The sequence below is a fragment of the Procambarus clarkii genome, chromosome 24 (genome assembly GCF_040958095.1).
Source record: "Procambarus clarkii isolate CNS0578487 chromosome 24, FALCON_Pclarkii_2.0, whole genome shotgun sequence".
NCBI lineage: Eukaryota > Metazoa > Arthropoda > Malacostraca > Decapoda > Cambaridae > Procambarus > Procambarus clarkii.
In genome coordinates this window covers 20,731,702-20,751,823 of record NC_091173.1, presented here as the reverse complement: position 1 = coordinate 20,751,823, position 20,122 = coordinate 20,731,702, and the positions used below count along the sequence as shown (strand labels likewise).

General features: G+C 42.7%; 3 protein-coding genes across 7 annotated transcripts in view; 1 reads left to right on the top strand and 2 right to left on the bottom strand.

The window, feature by feature from the left end:
- The window catches only part of LOC123761636 (uncharacterized), a 193,737-nt gene that overhangs the window by 101,239 nt on the left and 72,376 nt on the right, over positions 1-20,122 (top strand). The gene's annotated exons all lie outside the window — the stretch shown is intronic.
- LOC123761634 (uncharacterized) lies at positions 6,486-16,554 on the bottom strand. The gene is made up of 4 exons (XM_069330709.1): positions 16,364-16,554; positions 15,865-15,981; positions 10,502-10,897; positions 6,486-9,201 (listed from the first exon to the last, which is right to left on the bottom strand). The coding sequence occupies exons 1-4, from the start codon at positions 16,454-16,456 to the stop codon at positions 8,014-8,016; spliced, it is 1,794 nt and encodes a 597-aa protein (XP_069186810.1). The 5' UTR covers positions 16,457-16,554; the 3' UTR covers positions 6,486-8,013.
- On the bottom strand, positions 6,699-7,683 carry LOC138367968 (lysostaphin-like). The gene is made up of 2 exons (XM_069330254.1): positions 7,571-7,683; positions 6,699-7,518 (listed from the first exon to the last, which is right to left on the bottom strand). Exons 1-2 carry the CDS (start codon positions 7,681-7,683, stop codon positions 6,699-6,701), a joined length of 933 nt encoding a protein of 310 aa, XP_069186355.1.

Below are 20,122 nucleotides of genomic sequence, written 5' to 3'. Positions count from 1 at the left end.
TTAAAATTAACGTAGATATATGACCGAACCTAACCAACCCTACCTAACCTAACCTAACCTATATTTATAGGTAAGGTTAGGTTAGGTAGCCAAAAAAAGCTAGGTTAGGTTAGGTTAGGTAGGTTAGGTAGACGAAAAAACATTAATTCATGAAAACTTGGCTTATTAGGCAAATCGGGCCTTGAATAGTAGGCTGAAAAGTGCGTTCTGGCTATTAGGTACGACATATATATATATATATATATATATATATATATATATATATATATATATATATATATATATATATATATATATATATAATATGCGAACAAGCCTGAATGGTCCCCAGGACAATTTGTGTTCCTCACGTGTGCCCCAAAGAATGAGGTGATTTGGTAAAATGCTATGCCCAAGATTACTATCCGAGTGCCGGCGGTGGGGTGGTTCAAATAGCCTCGGCTATCACCTCATTATGTCCGGTCGTGATGGTCAAGTGGATTAAGGCGTCTTGTACATACCAGTTGCGTTGCTTCTGGGAGTATGGGTTCGAGTCACTTCTGGGGTGTGAGTTTTCAGTTGCATATATATATATATATATATATATATATATATATATATATATATATATATGTATATATATATATATATATATATATATATATATATATATATATATATATATAATCACAATGTTCAGTAACGTGAGAATAGGCACAGTTGATAAAATGTGTAGGGTATCTAAGGCGAGAGAGAGATTTGTAAATAGAAAATAAAACTCAGAATCGAGGAACCGAGTCACTAATGCGTAGAGCGCGGAGGAAGAGAGAGAACTTTTTGTCTTCCTCTTTTTAACAGGAGGAGGATGGAAGGAAAAGAGGTGAATGTACATACCTCTGTGCATGGGTTTGTGATAAACAGAGAAAGGGAAACCGAACACAGAGCTGTGGACATGATCGTCAATAAAATGAAGAAGGAAATTAGGTTCCCATTGAACTTTTGACATTTATAGGAGCCAGATTGTAAAGGAGAGGAGAGTTAAGGCCGAGAGAGACTTGGATCATGAGGCCATAGAGCAAAAATGTCATCAAGATGGCGGAGCCAGAAAGAGGGGTCGAGTATCAATATTGGGAACAACAGTTTCGAAGTACTCCATATAGCAAGAACAGGGAAGAAAGGAACCCATGGCGACACCGAAAGCTTGAGAGTAATAGTTTCCATTGAAATAATATTTTAGATTAAACGTCAGAGGGAAGAGGGAGATGAAGAAGGGCTAAGGAAACAGAGAAGGTCATCAAGGGGGGGGGGGGGGGGGGGACATTAGTAAACAGAGTCAACATCAAAATATCTTACAGGAGGGCTGCAGGCACAGTCAATAGCCAAGTCGAAATAGCTTCGGCCTCACACGCGTGGAGTCCGCGGTTCGAGTCATCCAGAGCCCAGGAACTGAAATATGACCCTTTTCGGTCATATTTAACAGCTTGAAAATGTCCACGGAACAACCATGGACATTTTCAAGAGGAAACTAGATTTATTCCTCCAAGGAGTGCCGGACCAACCGGGCTGTGGTGGGTATGTGGGCCTGCGGGCCGCTCCAAGCAACAGCCTGGTGGACCAAACTCTCACAAGTCAAGCCTGGCCTCGGGCCGGGCTTGGGGAGTAGAAGAACTCCCAGAACCCCATCAACCAGGTATCAACCAGTCTTTCTATGAAGTCCTGAGAGTGACGAAGGTGGGCAGGAGAAAAAGTGCCAAGATAAGGAGTCAGAGTTTTAGTAAACCAGGAGGCAAGAGAGAGTCAACAGAGCCTCTAGGAGACATGATAAGATGAAGAGGAACATCAGGTTCGAGTCTTAGGTACACCGTAGAACTATGCATATCTATCAATTGCATAAGAAATATGCAATTGATAAAGATCCATGTCGGACCGAAACATGATCGTTCCTTCATTTTCTGATGTCATCATCTGAATGTTTGTCATCATTATTCCATACGGTTTGCATAACCACTTTATTAATTTGATTTCAAAATTGTATCAGAATTACATAATAACGAATGAACAGCTCTTCTCCAGACACCTCGTTATCTTGGTTATCTTGAGATAATTTCGGGGCTTTAGTGTCCCCGCGGCCCGGCCCTCGACCAGGCCTCCACCCCCAGGAAGCAGCCCGTTAGGAAAGCATCTTGGAGATGCATACTAACGAACCAAATCACAAGAAAAGTTACATGCATTTCTTGTCGCAAATGGAGAGATGAGAGACATGAGCAATGTAATAAGAAATAAACATTTGACTATCGGGGCGCGACAGTCTGTTTATTCTGTTCGGGCGACTTCCAAGAAGTCGCCCGAACAGAAAACGTTGGCCAAGTAAGCCACTTGGCCGACTAAGCTATCGAGGCTGAGGCATAGACCTTCAATATTATGGTGCTTCAGTTAGTACCTGGATTATGTTGTCCCTCTCCCATATTTCTTCCGTTTTGAAATATATTGGGTTAGATTACGAGACACAGAGACATTAAACGTACGTCACATTTAATGGATTGGTAGATGTTGTAAAAGTAAGACATTAGACGAGAGGACAACTTGGGCAGCTTTCGGTGTGATATTTGGGTGTTGGGCTAGGACCCGCACTCGTGCGCGAGCACCCCCCCCCCCCCCCACACACACACACACACACACACACACACACACACACACACACACACACACACACACACACACACGGCCCCAATGTCCCTACTCCTGCACCCTCTCTCCCTCTGTCTCTTGTAGTCGAACCTATTACAAAAGAGAAGAACTGTGGAAGAGTTACAACAAAATACAGACGATCACCCGAGTATGGGGAGAAATCAGTAAGGAACTAAAAGATATGAGGGAAACTATAAATACCCTACAAAGGGAGTTGAGAGTAGCAAAGGACATTAAAAGCTTAAAATCAAACCCTACTCAAGCTCAGTTCTGGAGAACCATCCCGCATGAAGCCAGAATATAGAAGGAACGTCTACAGTTCCAGTCACATTGGCAGAAATGCCAAGAGCTCAGACGCAATGCTCAATTCAATTTTGTTTTTCTTTATTATGCACCCCATACCCCATCCCGTGGGCGGTGGTGGAAAGGGTTACACAGGCACATAATCGGTTCAGGAACTGAACCCCATAGTTCGTCTAGCTAAGCAAGTAACAATCTTTTGACGCTAGTTTATATATATAATATAGTGTGTGTGTGTGTGTGTAAATCACGAAAATTAACGCGATGAAAAATGTGAGTGCCAGACCATGGAGGAAGAATTGAAACAGGAATTCCCTTAAGTACTTTCGTATATTAATACATCTTCAGAAGGAATGATTTACAGGTCAACTATTGGACATGTATAGGCAGGAGAGTGAGGCGAGGTACAATGAAAAATGAATGGGAATTAGGTGGATACAAATATGAGGCACATAAGAACTGCAGAAGGCCTATTGGCCCATACGAGGCAGCTCCTATTTATACCCACCAATAGGCCCCACACATGGATAATCATAGCATAAGATAGCAAATATTTACAATGAATTAGTGATACAAATGTATATCAATGATCCTACTCAAATCGCCCTTTAATTGATCTATCAAAATGGATCGAAGTTATATAAACCAATACTAATGTTCAAATTACTTTCTTTTGTAATCTGTATCAAAGCAGATTCAATTAAGTTCCTGTTATAAGTGCTTTTACAATTCGTTATTAAAGAAGCCATCTCCCAATCAATTTGGTGAGCATCTTCTGACAAATGAACAAAGCATTAGACAATTGACTATGTCTTGTAGAATTTCGCAACATAAATACTCTTTCAAATCTTTAGATGTTTGCCCAACATAGAACCTATTACAGTCTCTGCAAGGTATTTTATATATGACACAATTATCACTACGAGGGCTGTTTCTAATAGCTTACCAACAGTATTTCCGTAGCTAAACAATACATGTATATCAAAAAGTTTCAAGGCCTTGACTATATTCTCAAACCCAGAGAAATATGGTAAACATAACACATTCTTTGGGCGATTTTTTTCACTGCATATATTAAAAAAGTTTTTTAATATATGCATATATATATATGCATAATATATGCAATATATGTACGACGTGCTTTGCTACGGCAAACCTCCAAAAAAAACTCAGTGAGTAACAAAGTTTGATACCAATAGAATCAATATTCTTAAACTCTTCATCTAAGAATTCTGGACTCACAACCCAAAGAGCTCTTAGATACATTGAAGAAAAAATTGATTTTTTTCACATTGTTTCTATGCCCTGAAAAATAATGAGCATAAGATAAATTTTTCGTAGGTTTTCTGTAGAGAATATATATATATATATATATATATATATATATATATATATATATATATATATATATAATATATATATATATATATATGAAATATATACATATATATATATATATATAATATGAGATATATACATATATATATATATATATAATATGAGATATATACATATATATATATATATATATATATATATATATATATATATATAATATGAGATATATACATATATATATATATATATATATATATATATATAATATGAGATATATACATATATATATATATATATATATAATATGAGATATATACATATATATATATATATATATATATAATATGAGATATATACATATATATATATATATAATATGAGATATATACATATATATATATATATATATGAGATATATACATATATATATATATATATAATATGAGATATATACATATATATATATAATATGAGATATATACATATATATATATATATAATATGAGATATATACATATATATATATATATATATGAGATATATACATATATATATATATATATAATATGAGATATATACATATATATATATAATATGAGATATATACATATATATATATATATATATATAATATGAGATATATACATATATATATATATATATAATATGAGATATATACATATATATATATATATAATATGAGATATATACATATATATATATATATAATATGAGATATATACATATATATATATATATATAATATGAGATATATACATATATATATATATATAATATGAGATATATACATATATATATATATATATATATAATATGAGATATATACAAGAGTTGTTACATTCTTGTGAACCATGACAAAGCGTTCGAGGAACGCCAGGCGAGTGTTTTACCACTTCACCACGGAGACTGACGTCGACCTGTCCTCAGGCAGCGGCCGAACCCAAAGACTTAATTTTTACCTTCTGCGTACTCCACATTTTTTTACTTTCTCAAATATAAGATGATAATATTACATACTGGAACGAACGTGTCGAATAGGCCTGCCTTAGGTGGTTAGGGTCTATTGTTAATTATGGGTATTTGGTGTACGTGGATGAAGTTTATAGAGGTGGGATTAGAGCAGAGGAGGAAAAACGTTGAATACGAAGCACTGCTCAAGGGGGGAGGGGGGGGGGGGAGAACATACGTCATCGGTCGAGTCTCGTGTGAAGCGTTTTTCATTCATAAACAGATGGTTTGGTGGCGGGATTGACGACCCCTTTGTGTTTGTTGACGAGGACGGGTGGTTGACGTACGAGGACGGGTGGTTGACGTACGAGGACGGGTGGTTGACGTACGAGGACGGGTGGTTGACGTACGAGGACGGGTGGTTGACGTACGAGGACGGGTGGTTGACGTACGAGGACGGGTGGTTGACGTACGAGGACGGGTGGTTGACGTACGAGGACGGGTGGTTGACGTACGAGGACGGGTGGTTGACGTACAGTCTACGTAGGCGTGCTCGAAGGTACGACTCAAGTCGTGCTTCGTTTACTTTGTAGTCTTATCTTGATTTCGGGGCTTTTTAGTGTCCCCGCGGCCCGGTCCTCGACCAGGCCTCCACCCCCAGGAAGCAGCCCGTGACAGCTGACTAACACCCAGGTACCTATTTTACTGCTAGGTAACAGGGGCATAGGGTGAAAGAAACTCTGCCCATTGTTTCTCGCCGGCGCCTGGGATCGAACCCAAGACCACAGGATCAGAAGTCCAGCGTGCTGTCCGCTCGGCCGACCGGCTCCGCCTTAAACTCCCTTAATCACCGTAACCAAATCACATGACCTGACCTTGTCTTGGCCTAACTATACATAAACCCCACAATATATAATAATATTAACAATTTTTTTTTTCTGAAATGTAAATTATTTTGCTGCATGGAAGATTCATCCTGTCTGTTGTGTAAGTCAAATATTTACTTTTGTTTTAACCAAGTCATATAGCCCCTGTAAGTGAAATACTACGGACTGGAGGATGGGTTATTCTGCCTAAAGCTCTCTTGTTGTCACCAACCATCTCCGTCTTAACCATGATAAAGGTAGATTAAAACAAATTTAGATTTTTTTTTAGATTAAAAAACAAAAGATTCAAAAAAACAAAAGGTAGATTAAAACAAAAAATTTAGATTTTTTTTTAATTATGCGTAGGACTTGTATACATGTTCTGCGGGAGATGTAGACAATAAATTCAAAAATTGGAGGCAGGTCTTTGATGCCCCATATCTTTGTAGGAGACAACGGTGATTAATAGAGTTTCTAGGAAAGTTTAGAATAAGAGTAATGGTGGTGAAACTCGATCAGACATCAATGATGGAAGCCCCACCACTCTGGTGAGATTTATTAGAGGTCCGTGTGTGCAGCTGTCTCTGTGGTAGAGGTGGGTGTCTCTCTCTGGTGTAGCTCACACTTGTCATTCACTGGTGCTCTGGAGTCATTCACGGGTGCTCTGGAGTCATTCACTGGTGCTCTGGAGTCATTCACTGGTGCTCTGGAGTCATTCACGGGTGCTCTGGAGTCATTCACTGGTGCTCTGGAGTCATTCACTGGTGCTCTGGAGTCATTCACTGGTGCTCTGGAGTAATTCACTGGTGCTCTGGAGTCATTCACTGGTGCTCTGGAGTCATTCACTGGTGCTCTGGAGTCATTCACTGGTGCTCTGGAGTCATTCACTGGTGCTCTGGAGTCATTCACTGGTGCTCTGGAGTCATTCACTGGTGCTCTGGAGTCATTCACTGGTGCTCTGGAGTCATTCACTGGTGCTCTGGAGTCATTCACGGGTGCTCTGGAGTCATTCACGGGTGCTCTGGAGTCATTCACGGGTGCTCTGGAGTCATTCACGGGTGCTCTGGAGTCATTCACGGGTGCTCTGGAGTCATTCACGGGTGCTCTGGAGTCATTCACGGGTGCTCTGGAGTCATTCACGGGTGCTCTGGAGTCATTCACGGGTGCTCTGGAGTCATTCACGGGTGCTCTGGAGTCATTCACGGGTGCTCTGGAGTCATTCACTGGTGCTCTGGAGTCATTCACTGGTGCTCTGGAGTCATTCACTGGCGCTCTGGAGCCATTCACTGGCGCTCTGGAGCCATTCACTGGCGCTCTGGAGCCATACACTGGTCCTCTGGAGCCATACACTGGTCCTCTGGAGCCATACACTGGTCCTCTGGAGCCATTCACTGGTGCTCATAAGAAACTCCTCAAACTGTATTTTTCACCTTGTCCTCCGTTCAGTCTGCAGCAACTGGCGCGTCTTGTCAGCCTTGTGTCTCCTGGTTGCCTCCGTGTGGGCGTGTGCCCTTAAAGCTCTTAAAGTAGCCAATGCTAACATGCCTAATATATTAATCCTAACCTAAATAGAGGCTAAAAGGTACTTATCCAATGAGTAGCAGCACAGAGATTAAAACATCTACACTACGTGAGATCACAAGACCAACTGACTTTGTACTGACATACATAGAGGTCTGGCTTGCAGACAACAATGTCAAATCTACATTAACAACTTTCTCTAAGAATGATACAAATCTAAGCTGGATATTGGAAAGTGCAGAGGATACTAATGATTCATTGCAACATTTCTAACACGTCTACCGAACCAATATGGAAGTAATCTCCCATAATATCAAGTATATTTCTGATATAATTGCTACAGAAATTTTCTTCAATCTGAATCAGAATTATCTTTAGAAGAAGTGTCTCCTAGAACCGCTGCCCCAAACCCGAGGTCCAGCAATTTAGCATTGTTGAATTCATCATCAGTGGTCAATTGTTTGTTGCTGAAACATTCCATCGTATCATTAGTCATATGATCAGGAGAGAATGGAATCATTGTTCCAGGGTTGTGTTGCTGTAAACCACTATGGCTGGCAAGGTTCTGGCCGGATGGAATCATTGTTCCAGGGTTGTATTGCTGTAAACCACTATGGCTGGCAAGGTTCTGGCCGGATAGAATCATTGTTCCAGGGTTGTATTGCTGTAAACCACTATGGCTGGCAAGGTTCTGGCCGGATGGAATCATTGTTCCAGGGTTGTATTGCTGTAAACCACTATGGCTGGCAAGGTTCTGGCCGGATGGAATCATTGTTCCAGGGTTGTATTGCTGTAAACCACTATGGCTGGCAAGGTTCTGGCCGGATAGAATCATTGTTCCAGGGTTGTATTGCTGTAAACCACTATGGCTGGCAAGGTTCTGGCCGGATGGAATCATTGTTCCAGGGTTGTATTGCTGTAAACCACTATGGCTGGCAAGGTTCTGGCCGGATGGAATCATTGTTCCAGGGTTGTATTGCTGTAAACCACTATGGCTGGCAAGGTTCTGGCCGGATGGAATCATTGTTTCCGGGTTGTGTTGCTGTAAACCACTATGGCTGGCAAGGTTCTGGCCGGATGGAATCATTGTTCCAGGGTTGTGTTGCTGTGACCCAATATGATTGATGGGGTTCTCCGATCCACATTGCTCATTTACAGCTGATTCGTCGTACCAAAAAAAGACAATTGTACCACCTTTACTATTGCAAGTACCATTACCCATACCATTAAGCCCGAGATGTGGTTGGGTGTTGATACCGAGGTCGTTCATCTGATTAAGAACCTGCATGTGCTCTCGGCACAGCTCGTAGCCGCGGAGAAATGCATCCTTCAGCTTTGCTACAAATATTTCATGTTTCAGGACACTAATGTCTTTAAGACGCTGTGCTTTTTCCTGCTTTTTCTTCTCTCTGTGTTTCTTAGCCCTTTCTCTGTCTATCTCCTGCTTGCTCTTGGTCACCATTGTGGAGTTAGACGATGAAGGTGGTTGGTCACTGGACGGGTCGCCAGCCGTTGTCTGTCCTCCTCCACTCGTCTCGGCCTGTTCACACGCGGGTAAAAATTATAATTAGTTAACAATCGTAAATTTTGTGTAGTATTTCCTAAATAAGGTCATGTATTCTGCTGGACATGTTTATTCTCGTGAATTTTGTTAGTGGAAACTAGCAAAGGGAAAACAAAATTGTTTTACAATTATGGCATATTTTACATAGTTTCTTTCTTAAGCTTTAAATTTCTTGTAATATATTTTAATCAATACAATAGCCGTCCACATGTGTATGGCAGGAATATACACACTAAGAAGGGTACCCAACTTCTCAGTGTGTATACAACGAGTTTACTTTAATCTTGGAATATGTTTAAGATTGGAGTGTACTCGCTGTTGGTCAATAAGCTTTTTGTGATGGCTTTAATGCTCTTCCTGCGGTAGGTAGGCCTTAAGCCTAGCATCAAATGCAAGCAAGGGTAATGGAGCTTGGGTGGGGGTGGAGGGGGGGGGGTTGGACATGTGTGAACCCCATAGGAAGACCAAAGGTACTCAATAACGTACGTACGTACGTAATAACAATAAGTACTCAATAGGAAGAGCAAAGTTACAAAGAGCACAACCTGACCTCTTGGTCTAAGAGGCGTCACCGTCCTCACTATCCAACCCGTCCTCTTAAAATAAAGTCGCTTATCGCTCGTATGGGCGCTATGGCCAAAAAAAAAAGGACGTAATTCCTTACGTCCATTTTTCCTTAATTTGAAATTAAATCGGCTCACGAAAGTGATGTATTGTCCCGTTTTCTGTTTGAATCCTCAGGGTTACTCGGTTAGGTTAGGAGAGGAAATATTCAATTAACGGTTTTCATGACGTTTTGAAACCTTTGGAGAACTTCCTGCCCTCCTAACTTACCAGAGGACCCTTAACTTGCTGCTTTGGAAAAAATAATTCCAAAATTTATTTTCAATTTTTTCAGTTTCAAATTAGGTCCAGTTTTCGGCTATTCGGGCAAACAGCCAAATTCAGACGTAATTTGTAAGAGGACAAGTTGATGCACCTTCACCAGAGTGCGGGGAGGGGGGGTGTAAAACTTGGACTGGTTTCAGTAGAAGCCGTCAGACGTCCTGTGGATTGAGTGGAATCCCAAGTTGTATTGCTTTTTACCATGTCCCCCTGATCGCTGGTTCGAGTCACCTCATTGCTCCAATAGATTTTTCTCACTATTATAGTTATATGGATTCAACCCCAGCAGAAATAATTATCCACCGTCCAGTAAAATAGTTCTCCGTGAAGCCAGTAACTTAAGACACTTGTACTCGGGTATATTTGAGAAACTCTTACACAAATGACTTACCTTGTCGGGTTCATTGCTTGGCAGCTGAATACGATTTTCTAGGCCGAAAGCATTCAGGTTTTGGACGATATCCTCGTCGTGGACCTTCCCGTTATTCAGCCTGGCTACTGTCATGTCGATCATCCGTTCTTGATCCTCGAGTGTCTCCTTCAAGTTTATTAATGTATCATTTTCTTTCAGAACTTTTGCATTTTCCTTATCTCGATGTTCTTTTGATCTTTTGCGGGCCAACTCCTGCTCCTCGGCTGGTGTTTTCCTCTTGCCTCCGTGGCTGTTGTTCTGCTGCTTCTGCTGCTGCTGCTGCTGCTGCTGCTGGTATGTGGGTGTTGGCTCACTGATTACACCAGACTCGCTGCTCCTGGCATATCCAGTTGACCCAGTCACGCTGTTAATTACCTGCCGTTGTAAAATATATATTCATATATTTTTATTTTGTCCATGGCATTGGACAAAATAATTTTACTAGTTTTGGCAATCTTACATAAAGATAAAATATAAAACAAAGCATAAAACAATCTTAGTGGTTTCAACCAGTAAGATGGTTTTTACTAAACCTAAAGGGGGGGGGGAGGGTGTTTTAGTCTAGCTCCTAAGCCCCAGTCTCAAGACATGGGAGGTACAGACACTAGAGCACCTGAAAACCCCTGAAAACCCCCTGAAAACACATTCAATAAAATTCAAAGATGTCCTAACTACGCAGGCGATGAGTCACAATAACGTGGCTGAAGTATGTTGACCAGACCACACACTAGAAATTGAAGGGACGACGACGTTTCGGTCCGTCCTGGACCATTCTCAAGTCGATTGTGAATGTGAATATTGTGAATATGTGAATATCGATTGTGAAACCATTCTCACAATCGACTTGAGAATGGTCCAGGACGGACCGAAACGTCGTCGTCCCTTCAATTTCTAGTGTGTGGTCTGGTCAACAATGTCCTAACTACCGTGCTAGTCGAGCCTGACGGTGTGTGCTGACGTGATGTGCTCGAGTGTCCCGCCAGGAGGACCAGTGTGTCGTGCCGTATGTTCCGAGGCTCTTGGCTTGTGATCCAAGTCCCTTTTGAATAAGCGAAATAGGTTAAACTTCAAGGAAGTTTAACGAAATTATCTTAGGTTATTTCTATCCTCCATTATTACAGGTCCCTTGACGGGCTCCCAGATATGTATAGTACGCAAATTAGGTACATTATACATTTACATTAATTCAATAGTTGCCACATAGTACATGTTACAAAATCAAATAATTCTAGTATTACATTCTTAGTGCATGAGGCCGTTGAACCTCCTAAGAATTGTCTTTTATCATACAATCATCAAATTTTTCCCAGGAAGGCCGGTTCGAGTTATTCTTGTTGCACAGTAGTTAATGTAGAGTTATTTAATTTAGTCTTGTTAAACACGTGTAACTTCAGGTGTTACCTCTGTGCCTTTGTGCCATTTACATGTACATAGTGACCCAGAATGTTTAATGTTGCAAAGATCTCAGTTGGTTGACCTCGGGTGCTGTTTTGTCGCGGATAACATTGTGCGTCTCGCTGACCATTTTAGGTTTATTAATGTCCCGTCGTTGTAACGGGAAGTCAGGAAATGTGTGTCTTTAGTCCATTAGTCTGCCCCTCTAGTTAACTATTTCTAGAGTTCCCCCTTAGTTCCTTCTGCAACCTCTCTAGTTCAACACCTTGTCACCTCGGTGTTCCCCCTTAGTTCCTTCTGCAACCTCTCTAGTTCAACACCTTGTCACCTCGGTGTTCCCCCTTAGTTCCTTCTGCAACCTCTCTAGTTCAACACCTTGTCACCTCGGTGTTCCCCCTTAGTTCCTTCTGCAACCTCTCTAGTTCAACACCTTGTCACCTCGGTGTTCCCCCTTAGTTTCTTCTGCAACCTCTCTAGTTCAACACCTTGTCACTTCGGTGTTTCCCCTTAGTTCCTTCTGCAACCTCTCTAGTTCAACACCTTGTCACCTCGGTATTTCATTACCTGGCTGCTACAACCACATGGCATTGTACCTGATTAGCTACCAGCAACTCTAGAGAACTGTAGAACATTTCACTGCCACGAACGGAAAATAGAAATAAATGAAGAGGTTATTAAGTGGGGTGAGGGAGGTAAAGAGGTGGGAAGATTAATGAGTTTGGGAGAAGCAAGGTGGTTGTTGTTATAGATTCAGCTACTCGGAACAAAAGTTCCAAGTAGCAAGGGCTATGGTGAGCCCGTAGTGGACTTACCTGGCACAGGAGCGGGGCTGTAACTGAGTAGCAAGGAGTGTGGTCAGGTGAAATGGAAAGTTTGAAAAGAGGCGGAGGGAGAGACGGAGAACACGGAAAGGAGTAGAAGTAGAAGGTAGAAGACGTAGGAAGTAGAAAGTAGCTGCCACCATCCATTCTGGTTCAGTACATCCAAGACAAGGAATGGAACTTGTCTGTACTCTAGGCTGTTATCAGAAGTTTAGCATGTATCAAATGTATCTGCTGTAAGCATGTACTCGTGCTCTTTAAGTCAAGTGACCTCAGAGTGCTCCACACACTAGCTTGCAATATATCAGAAAAATAGAGGAAAGATAAAAGCCTCTACTTACAACCAACCAACCCACTACCTACATAAAAACTTCTCAATATCTAAACAACTGGCAAACATATCACTGTCTTGGTTGATGCTTATAGCTCCAGCCCGTCCTCTTACAAATTACGTCACTTTACGCTCGTATGATCACTCAGGATAAACATCGACGTAATTCAAAATGAAATCGGTTCGCGAAAGTGACGTACTGTCCTGTTTTGAGTCCTCTGGCTTAGGCTGTTAGGTTAGGAGAGGAAACTTTTCAATTAACGGTTTTCATGATGCTTTGAAACCTTAGTAGAACTTCCTGCCCTCCTAACCTACTAGAGGTCCTTTAACTTGCTGTTTTGGAAAGAAAAAAAATCCAAAATTTAATTGGAAAATACATTTCCATTTTGAATTCCGTCAGTATTTGACTGAGGCGCATAGATCGAAACGCGACGTAATTTGTAAGCAACCCGTCCTCATAAAAATAACGCCACTTTTGGCTGGTATGCGCACTATGGCCAAATTTGGACGTAATTTGAAATGAAATCGACTCACAAAGGTGATTGCCCACCTAAACTACCAGAGGATCCTTAACTTACTGTGGTTGAAAAAAAAAAATCCCAAATTTATATATATTTTTTTTTAATTTTCAAATTACGTCCATATTCGGCCATACGGGCAAAAGCGACGTTCTTTTTAAGAGTACAGGTTGCTTATTTATCGTTGCGCGTGTTGCTAGGCTTCCTTAGGGTCGACTCTAGCATAAAGAAGTGCGAGGCTTCTCTCCTAAAATTAGCCTTTACTCAGGTCCAGGTACACTGTTGATAATGGCAGCACCTGCACACCATTAGTTTTTCACGCCAGCACATGCTGGTGTGAAAAACTGTCGGGTCCCTCATAAGGACATAAGAAAGAAGGTAACTGCAGAAGGCCTATTGACCCTTACGATGCAGCTCTTATTTATATCCACCCAAACTCGCTCATATATATATATATATATATACATATATATATATATACATGTATATATATATACATGTATATATATATATGTATATATATATATATTTATATATATATATATATATATATATATATATATATATATATATATATATATATATATATATAATATAATATAATAATATAATGTCTAACCTACGCTTGAAACAGTCAAGGGGTCCTACTTCTATTATGTTACACGTTAATCGATTCCACAAATCAACAATCCTGTTACTGAACCAGTATTTACCCAGGTCTTTCCTAAATTTAAACTTATCCAATTTATCCCCATTGTTTCTTGTTCTATTGTTTTGGGGAGGGGAGGGGGGAATATATATCTCAGGTGTCACAAAAATAAGAGTTGTTACTGTAACTGTTTGATAGAAAGTACCAATATGTAGTTATGGTCCATCAAAATGTTGATTTTTTTAATTATTGTATTTGGACAAATCGGAAAGTTTTGAATGCCATAAGTGTAAGACTTAACTTCTCCTAGCAATACTAGACCTAATACACGCTACCTTGGGCCTAATAATTTAACCTCTCCTAGCAATACTAGACCTAATACACGCTACCTTGGGCCTAATAATTTAACCTCTCCTAGCAATACTAGACCTAATACACGCTACCTTGGGCCTAATAAGGTACATCCAGGTGCTATACAAGGCCTAGGAATATTCAAAATTGACTTCTTGTTATTTTTCCCGACTATAAAATTAAAATTTCAAAAAGTGGTTTACTAGGGGTCCGTCACTACACATTGGTAAATGAACTCTGGGGTTCAGTCCCTGAGCCACTTGTGTGCCTCTGTAACCCTTTCCACCACCGCCCACAAGATGGGTATGGGGTGCATAATAAATGAACTAAACTAACTGAATGACAACAGTCGAAGTCCCGTTTTGTGTGTGACGTCACGTCGTCTCAACAGCCAAGTGCCAATACGTCAAATTATACGTTAATTCGTTTACAAAAAAGGTCAATAAACTCTCAAGCACAAAAGTGGAGTTATATCTCTCTCTTTCACTAATCTACATATATTAATATAATACAATTTTCCTTTCGGTGTGTTTGAATTCTATAAACCGGTGTGTGGTGTTTTGACCAATGAGAGTCGTCGTTACAAAGCGTCTGTTCATTCATAATCTCTCATTACTACGACAACAAACGCGGCGTTGCCAGTTTGCACTTTCCCAAGAAACTGGGAGGATGGTGGGAAGTCGAGGGTAAAGGAATACTTTTCCTGGTTTACCAGCCGCTGGTTGTGTGTGTGTGTGTGTGTGTGTGTGTGTGTGTGTGTGTGTGTGTGTGTGTGTGTGTGTGTGTGTGTGTGTGTGTGTGGTGTGTGTGGTGTGTGTGTACACCCAGATAACCTCACCCACCTGACGCTTCTTGCATACAATTATGGAGTGTAATACTGATGTCATTTGAATACGGTTTAAATCAAATTATTTGTGAGGTTAAGAGACTACAGTATTTTATTTTTCAAATGTCTTGCCCGTCTTCGATGAAACATATTGAAGGTAAACAAGTTTTTAGTTAAATTTAATGCAAAGTTGTATCATGCTTAAATGCCGTCAAGTTATTATCTTGTTTGTGGGTGAACTTCTCATTCAGTGGAAGGCTCTCGAGTCGACATAATTCGTCCATCTAAACATTATGTAACGTCATGATAAAAATTGTTGCAGCTAGCTGCCAATTTCTTTATCATAAACATAACTATATTGTAGCCAGTTACGATGTGGTACTTTACACGTGACAGACGTGTGACCACAATAATAATGAGTGGCGGTAATGCATAACAAAAAAAAATTTACCGTGTTTTCGAAAGTTGGAAGATGATTCCCAGTTGGATCACCTCTGACGTTATATTGGTAGTGGTTGTAAACCTCCTCGTCCATATCATCATCCATCTTGGTGTGGGATGTTTCAATCTGTAAAGAAAGATATTAAGATTTTACTTATTGCGAAGATCGGAATAGTCTGGAAAAAGTGCAGAGAACTAGGACCGGAGGGCAATAGAGATGCACTAAAGAGAGCCAGAAATTATTACACTTGAAGCAGAGGGAAAGGCCGAGAGAGAACTGGAAATCATGTTGGAATCAACTTGGAAAGCTCTCAGAAATTGACAAGGAGGTATGTGAAAACCTTTTAGAAAGATTTTAGGTCTTCTCCACAGAAGAACCAGCGTGGATACCATAGTTGGGAGATAAGCCAGAGGTAACAATGACATAATACTCGGTGTAGAGGAATTGTAAAAAGTACTTGCATCTAATTCCTTAGTGTATTATTTACAACAAAATCAATAGGACCTACTAATATCGCCATGATTGTTGGAGGAGGCTGCACAGGTACTTTTACACCGCTAACTAAAGTTTTCAGTAAAACACTTGACTGGAAACCTCCCATAATACTGAAAATAGGTAAATGAAGGAATAAGGATTGGTTAAGGGAAATAGACCTCGCATCCCTGGAGGAGAGGTTTAATAGAGCACACTCTCCCCTCTGTAGTACCCACCCGCGGTCACTCTCCCCCTCTGTAGTACCCACCCGCGGTCACTCTCCCCTCTGTAGTACCCACCCGCGGTCACTCTCCCCTCTGTAGTACCCACCCGCGGTCACTCTCCCCTCTGTAGTATCCACCCGCGGTCACTCTCCCCTCTGTAGTACCCACCCGCGGTCACTCTCCCCTCTGTAGTACCCACCTGCGGTCACTCTCCCCTCTGTAGTACCCACCTGCGGTCACTCTCCCCTCTGTAGTACCCACCCGCGGTCACTCTCCCCTCTGTAGTACCCACCCGCGGTCACTCTCCCCTCTGTAGTACCCACCCGCGGTCACTCTCCCCCTCTGTAGTACCCACCCGCGGTCACTCTCCCCCTCTGTAGTACCCACCCGCGGTCACACTCCCCCTCTGTAGTACCCACCCGCGGTCACTCTCCCCTCTGTAGTACCCACCCGCGGTCACTCTCCCCTCTGTAGTACCCATCCGCGGTCACTCTCCCCTCTGTAGTACCCACCCGCGGTCACTCTCCCCTCTGTAGTACCCACCCGCGGTCACTCTCCCCTCTGTAGTACCCACCCGCGGTCACACTCCCCTTCTGTAGTACCCACCCGCGGTCACACTCCCCTTCTGTAGTACCCACCCGCGGTCACTCTCCCCTCTGTAGTACCCACCCGCGGTCACACTCCCCTCTGTAGTACCCACCCGCGGTCACACTCCCCTCTGTAGTACCCACCCGCGGTCACTCTCCCCTCTGTAGTACCCACCCGCGGTCACTCTCCCCTCTGTAGTACCCACCCGCGGTCACACTCCCCTCCCATGTGTAACAAAAAGGAGGCCTGGTTGAGGACAGGGCCCCGTAGATGCTAAGCCCCGAAATCATCTCAAGATAACCTCTAGGCGACGGTCTATTAAGAGGGCGGATTGCAGCCGTACCTGGGGAGTAGAGCATCACAAACTAGAGCGACTCATCAATCAATTACCTGTACTGCTTGACTTGTTAAGTCACAGGTAGAGCTTAATGTTAACCTGGTGTCTGAAGAACTTTGTTACGGTGTTCACCTGGACACTTTTAAGCTCCCGGGAGAGTTTAAACACTTGTTAACTCACTCATCAAGAAGTGCACATTGTCTGGCACTCACCCCTCATCTTGATATCACCGGGAAAAATATCGTACTGTACAAAACGTTTTAGCGGCTTATCAGTCATTACAACCTATGCGCCGAAATTGTAAAGAAATAAAGCCCAGCCCAGCCCAGCCCAGCCCAGCCCGCTCACATCTGAGTGAACGTTCATAAACGAACATTCCTTCCAGTGAAATACGTAATGCCATTCTCATCTCGTTCCTCACCTCACTGTCCTCTTTTTTTCTCTCCTCACTTTCCTCATTTTAATTTCCTCTTCTCTCTCTCTCTCTCTCTCAACTCCCCTCCATTTGTATTAAGGGAGTTCAATTCAATAATCTCCTAAGCTCACACCGGGCCCGTGCGTGTTGATGGTGTGAGGTTGGGCATAACCTTTGCTGTGGTAAACAGGAATCCCGCTGATAGCGCTGCACACTTTCACTATCGTATTTTTACCCAGTTATCGCTCTAAAGGGTTACGGTATGTTTAGGTATCATAATATTACGATATCTACTACCCATAATGGCGCGCGCATGTGTGCCCAGTTGTCGTACCGGTGAGCTTGCAACACGAGGATTCCTTCACCGGTCGGTTGTGGCTGTCTTTGTATTCCTATTGGAGGGGGACCCCTGTTAAGCTAATGAAGTCACGTTAGTCGCTTGAAGCCGAGGTAGTAAGACAAGGTAGAAGAAGCTTCCCGGGAAGGTGTCTAAAGAGCTAGATCAGTGAGACATCCTCACCCCCCAAAGGCCAGCTGTCAGGGTTCACAATCTTCCCGTAGAGGGCCCGTGGAGGCCCCGTGGAGGCCCCGTGGAGGCCCCGTGGAGACCCCGTGGAGGCCCCGTGGAGGCCCCGTGGAGGGGTAAGGAATCATGGCGCTGGGGGTCTGTTACACCTGCAGGAAACCGCTCCTACTGTACCGCTGACGCACGTCACTGCCACACAGGATCACAGCACAGCCATGTGTGTCTCGGAGCAGTAGCAAACAGAGGAGCAGGGAGGGTGAAACAGCTAGAGCTGCCCGGGAGTGCGTGCTAAGCTTGCTCTCTCTTGTCAGGGAGCTGTGAATGTGTGAGAGAGGTTCTTCACGTGTATTTCAGCATATACGGATGTCTATAGATGATTACTGTGTAGTATTCATATATGTACACACTCCGATGCTTCCACATATGTCGTTCTCTGTTCTACATATACACACACATGCACACACATTTATACAGCTTCGGAATCTCCTCAGTTTCCCTAAGGCTGCTTTAGCTTTGTTTAGTCGGTCCCTTACGTGAATTTGTATCCCTGTTCTATTGATCAAGAGTCCCAGTATTCTGCCAACCTCCGCATATTGGATCAGGCGGTTGTCAAGGGTGATGGGGTCCGGGTTTCATTTTGCAATGTGTATTATCTGGAAGTTTTGTTTGTTTGTGCTAATTTTCCATTTCTTCTCAAAGGTATTTATGAATTCAATTGCCGCCTTGGTCTTGTCGGCTAGTAGCTGCTTTGATAGTCCTGGTTGGCATATTATTTGGGTGACATCGTCAGCGTATGTGATGTATTCTCCATGTTGGGGTTGGGGGTAGGTCAGCTCTATATATGTTAGAGTGGGGGAGAGGCAGCTTCCTTGTGGTACTCCACTTTTCAGTTCTATTACGTCACCAAAGTAGCCGCCGATATTAAGCCTAGCAGTTCTGTTGTCTATAAGCGTGAGCTGGTGCTTGAAACAGCCGGCAGGGAGGGGGGACGAGGTGGACCCGAGGTTGTATTTTGATGCTGGTTTTTATAGGGTTTGATACAGAAGCTTATTTAACATTTCCTACCGCATGGCGGAATGCTGGCGTTATTGTCACGCGGGCTGGGTGTCTCGGTGAATGGCCGTCGCCTTATTTTGTGCTGTTATTGGGTAGAAAATATGCCGACCACCACGAGTAGCACCACCAGGAGCCACATGATTGTGGCTCGTAGTGGTGCCGCCGCTGCCGCTGGCGTGATGGATGGTGCAGGAGGGCTCCCCCCCCCCTCTCCCACGCACACGCAACCTCCCCTCACCCCCCTCCCACGCACACGCCCGCTCCCATCACCCCCCTCCCCCCCCCCTCCTCACGCGCACACCCACACCTACGTGTGGCGCCGGTGGCTGCGTGTCACGCCACCAGCTGTGTGCAGCACGCTGGACACATGATCTTGTGATCCCGGGTGGGATTCCCGGCGCTGGCGAGAAAAGATGAGCAGAGTTTTTCACCCTGATGCCCCTGTTACCTAGCAGTAAATAGGTACCTGGGAGTCAGCTTTCACGGGCTGCTTCCTGGATGTGTGTGTGTGTGGGGGGGGGGGGGGAGGAATAATAGAAGTTGATTGACAGTTGAGAGGCGGGCCGAAAGAGCAGAGCTCAACCCCCGCAAGCACAACTTGAATACGTGAAGAAGATAACTCCGCATTTTGATATTCTTATCAGCGA

Excerpts from the sequence above, each read along its gene's own strand:
- LOC138367968 (XM_069330254.1), bottom strand. The coding sequence starts at position 7,683 with ATGTTAGCATTGGCTACTTTAAGAGCTTTAAGGGCACACGCCCACACG. Across the intron at positions 7,519-7,570 it reads CAGACTGAACGGAGGACAAG|AGGACCAGTGTATGGCTCCA; the intron begins GTGAAAAATACA and ends GAATGGCTCCAG.
- LOC123761634 (XM_069330709.1), bottom strand. The coding sequence starts at position 16,456 with ATGGGAGGTTTCCAGTCAAGTGTTTTACTGAAAACTTTAGTTAGCGGT. Across the intron at positions 15,982-16,363 it reads CAACAATCATGGCGATATTA|ATTGAAACATCCCACACCAA; the intron begins GTAGGTCCTATT and ends CTTTCTTTACAG. Across the intron at positions 9,202-10,501 it reads CAAGCAATGAACCCGACAAG|GCCGAGACGAGTGGAGGAGG; the intron begins GTAAGTCATTTG and ends GCGTGTGAACAG.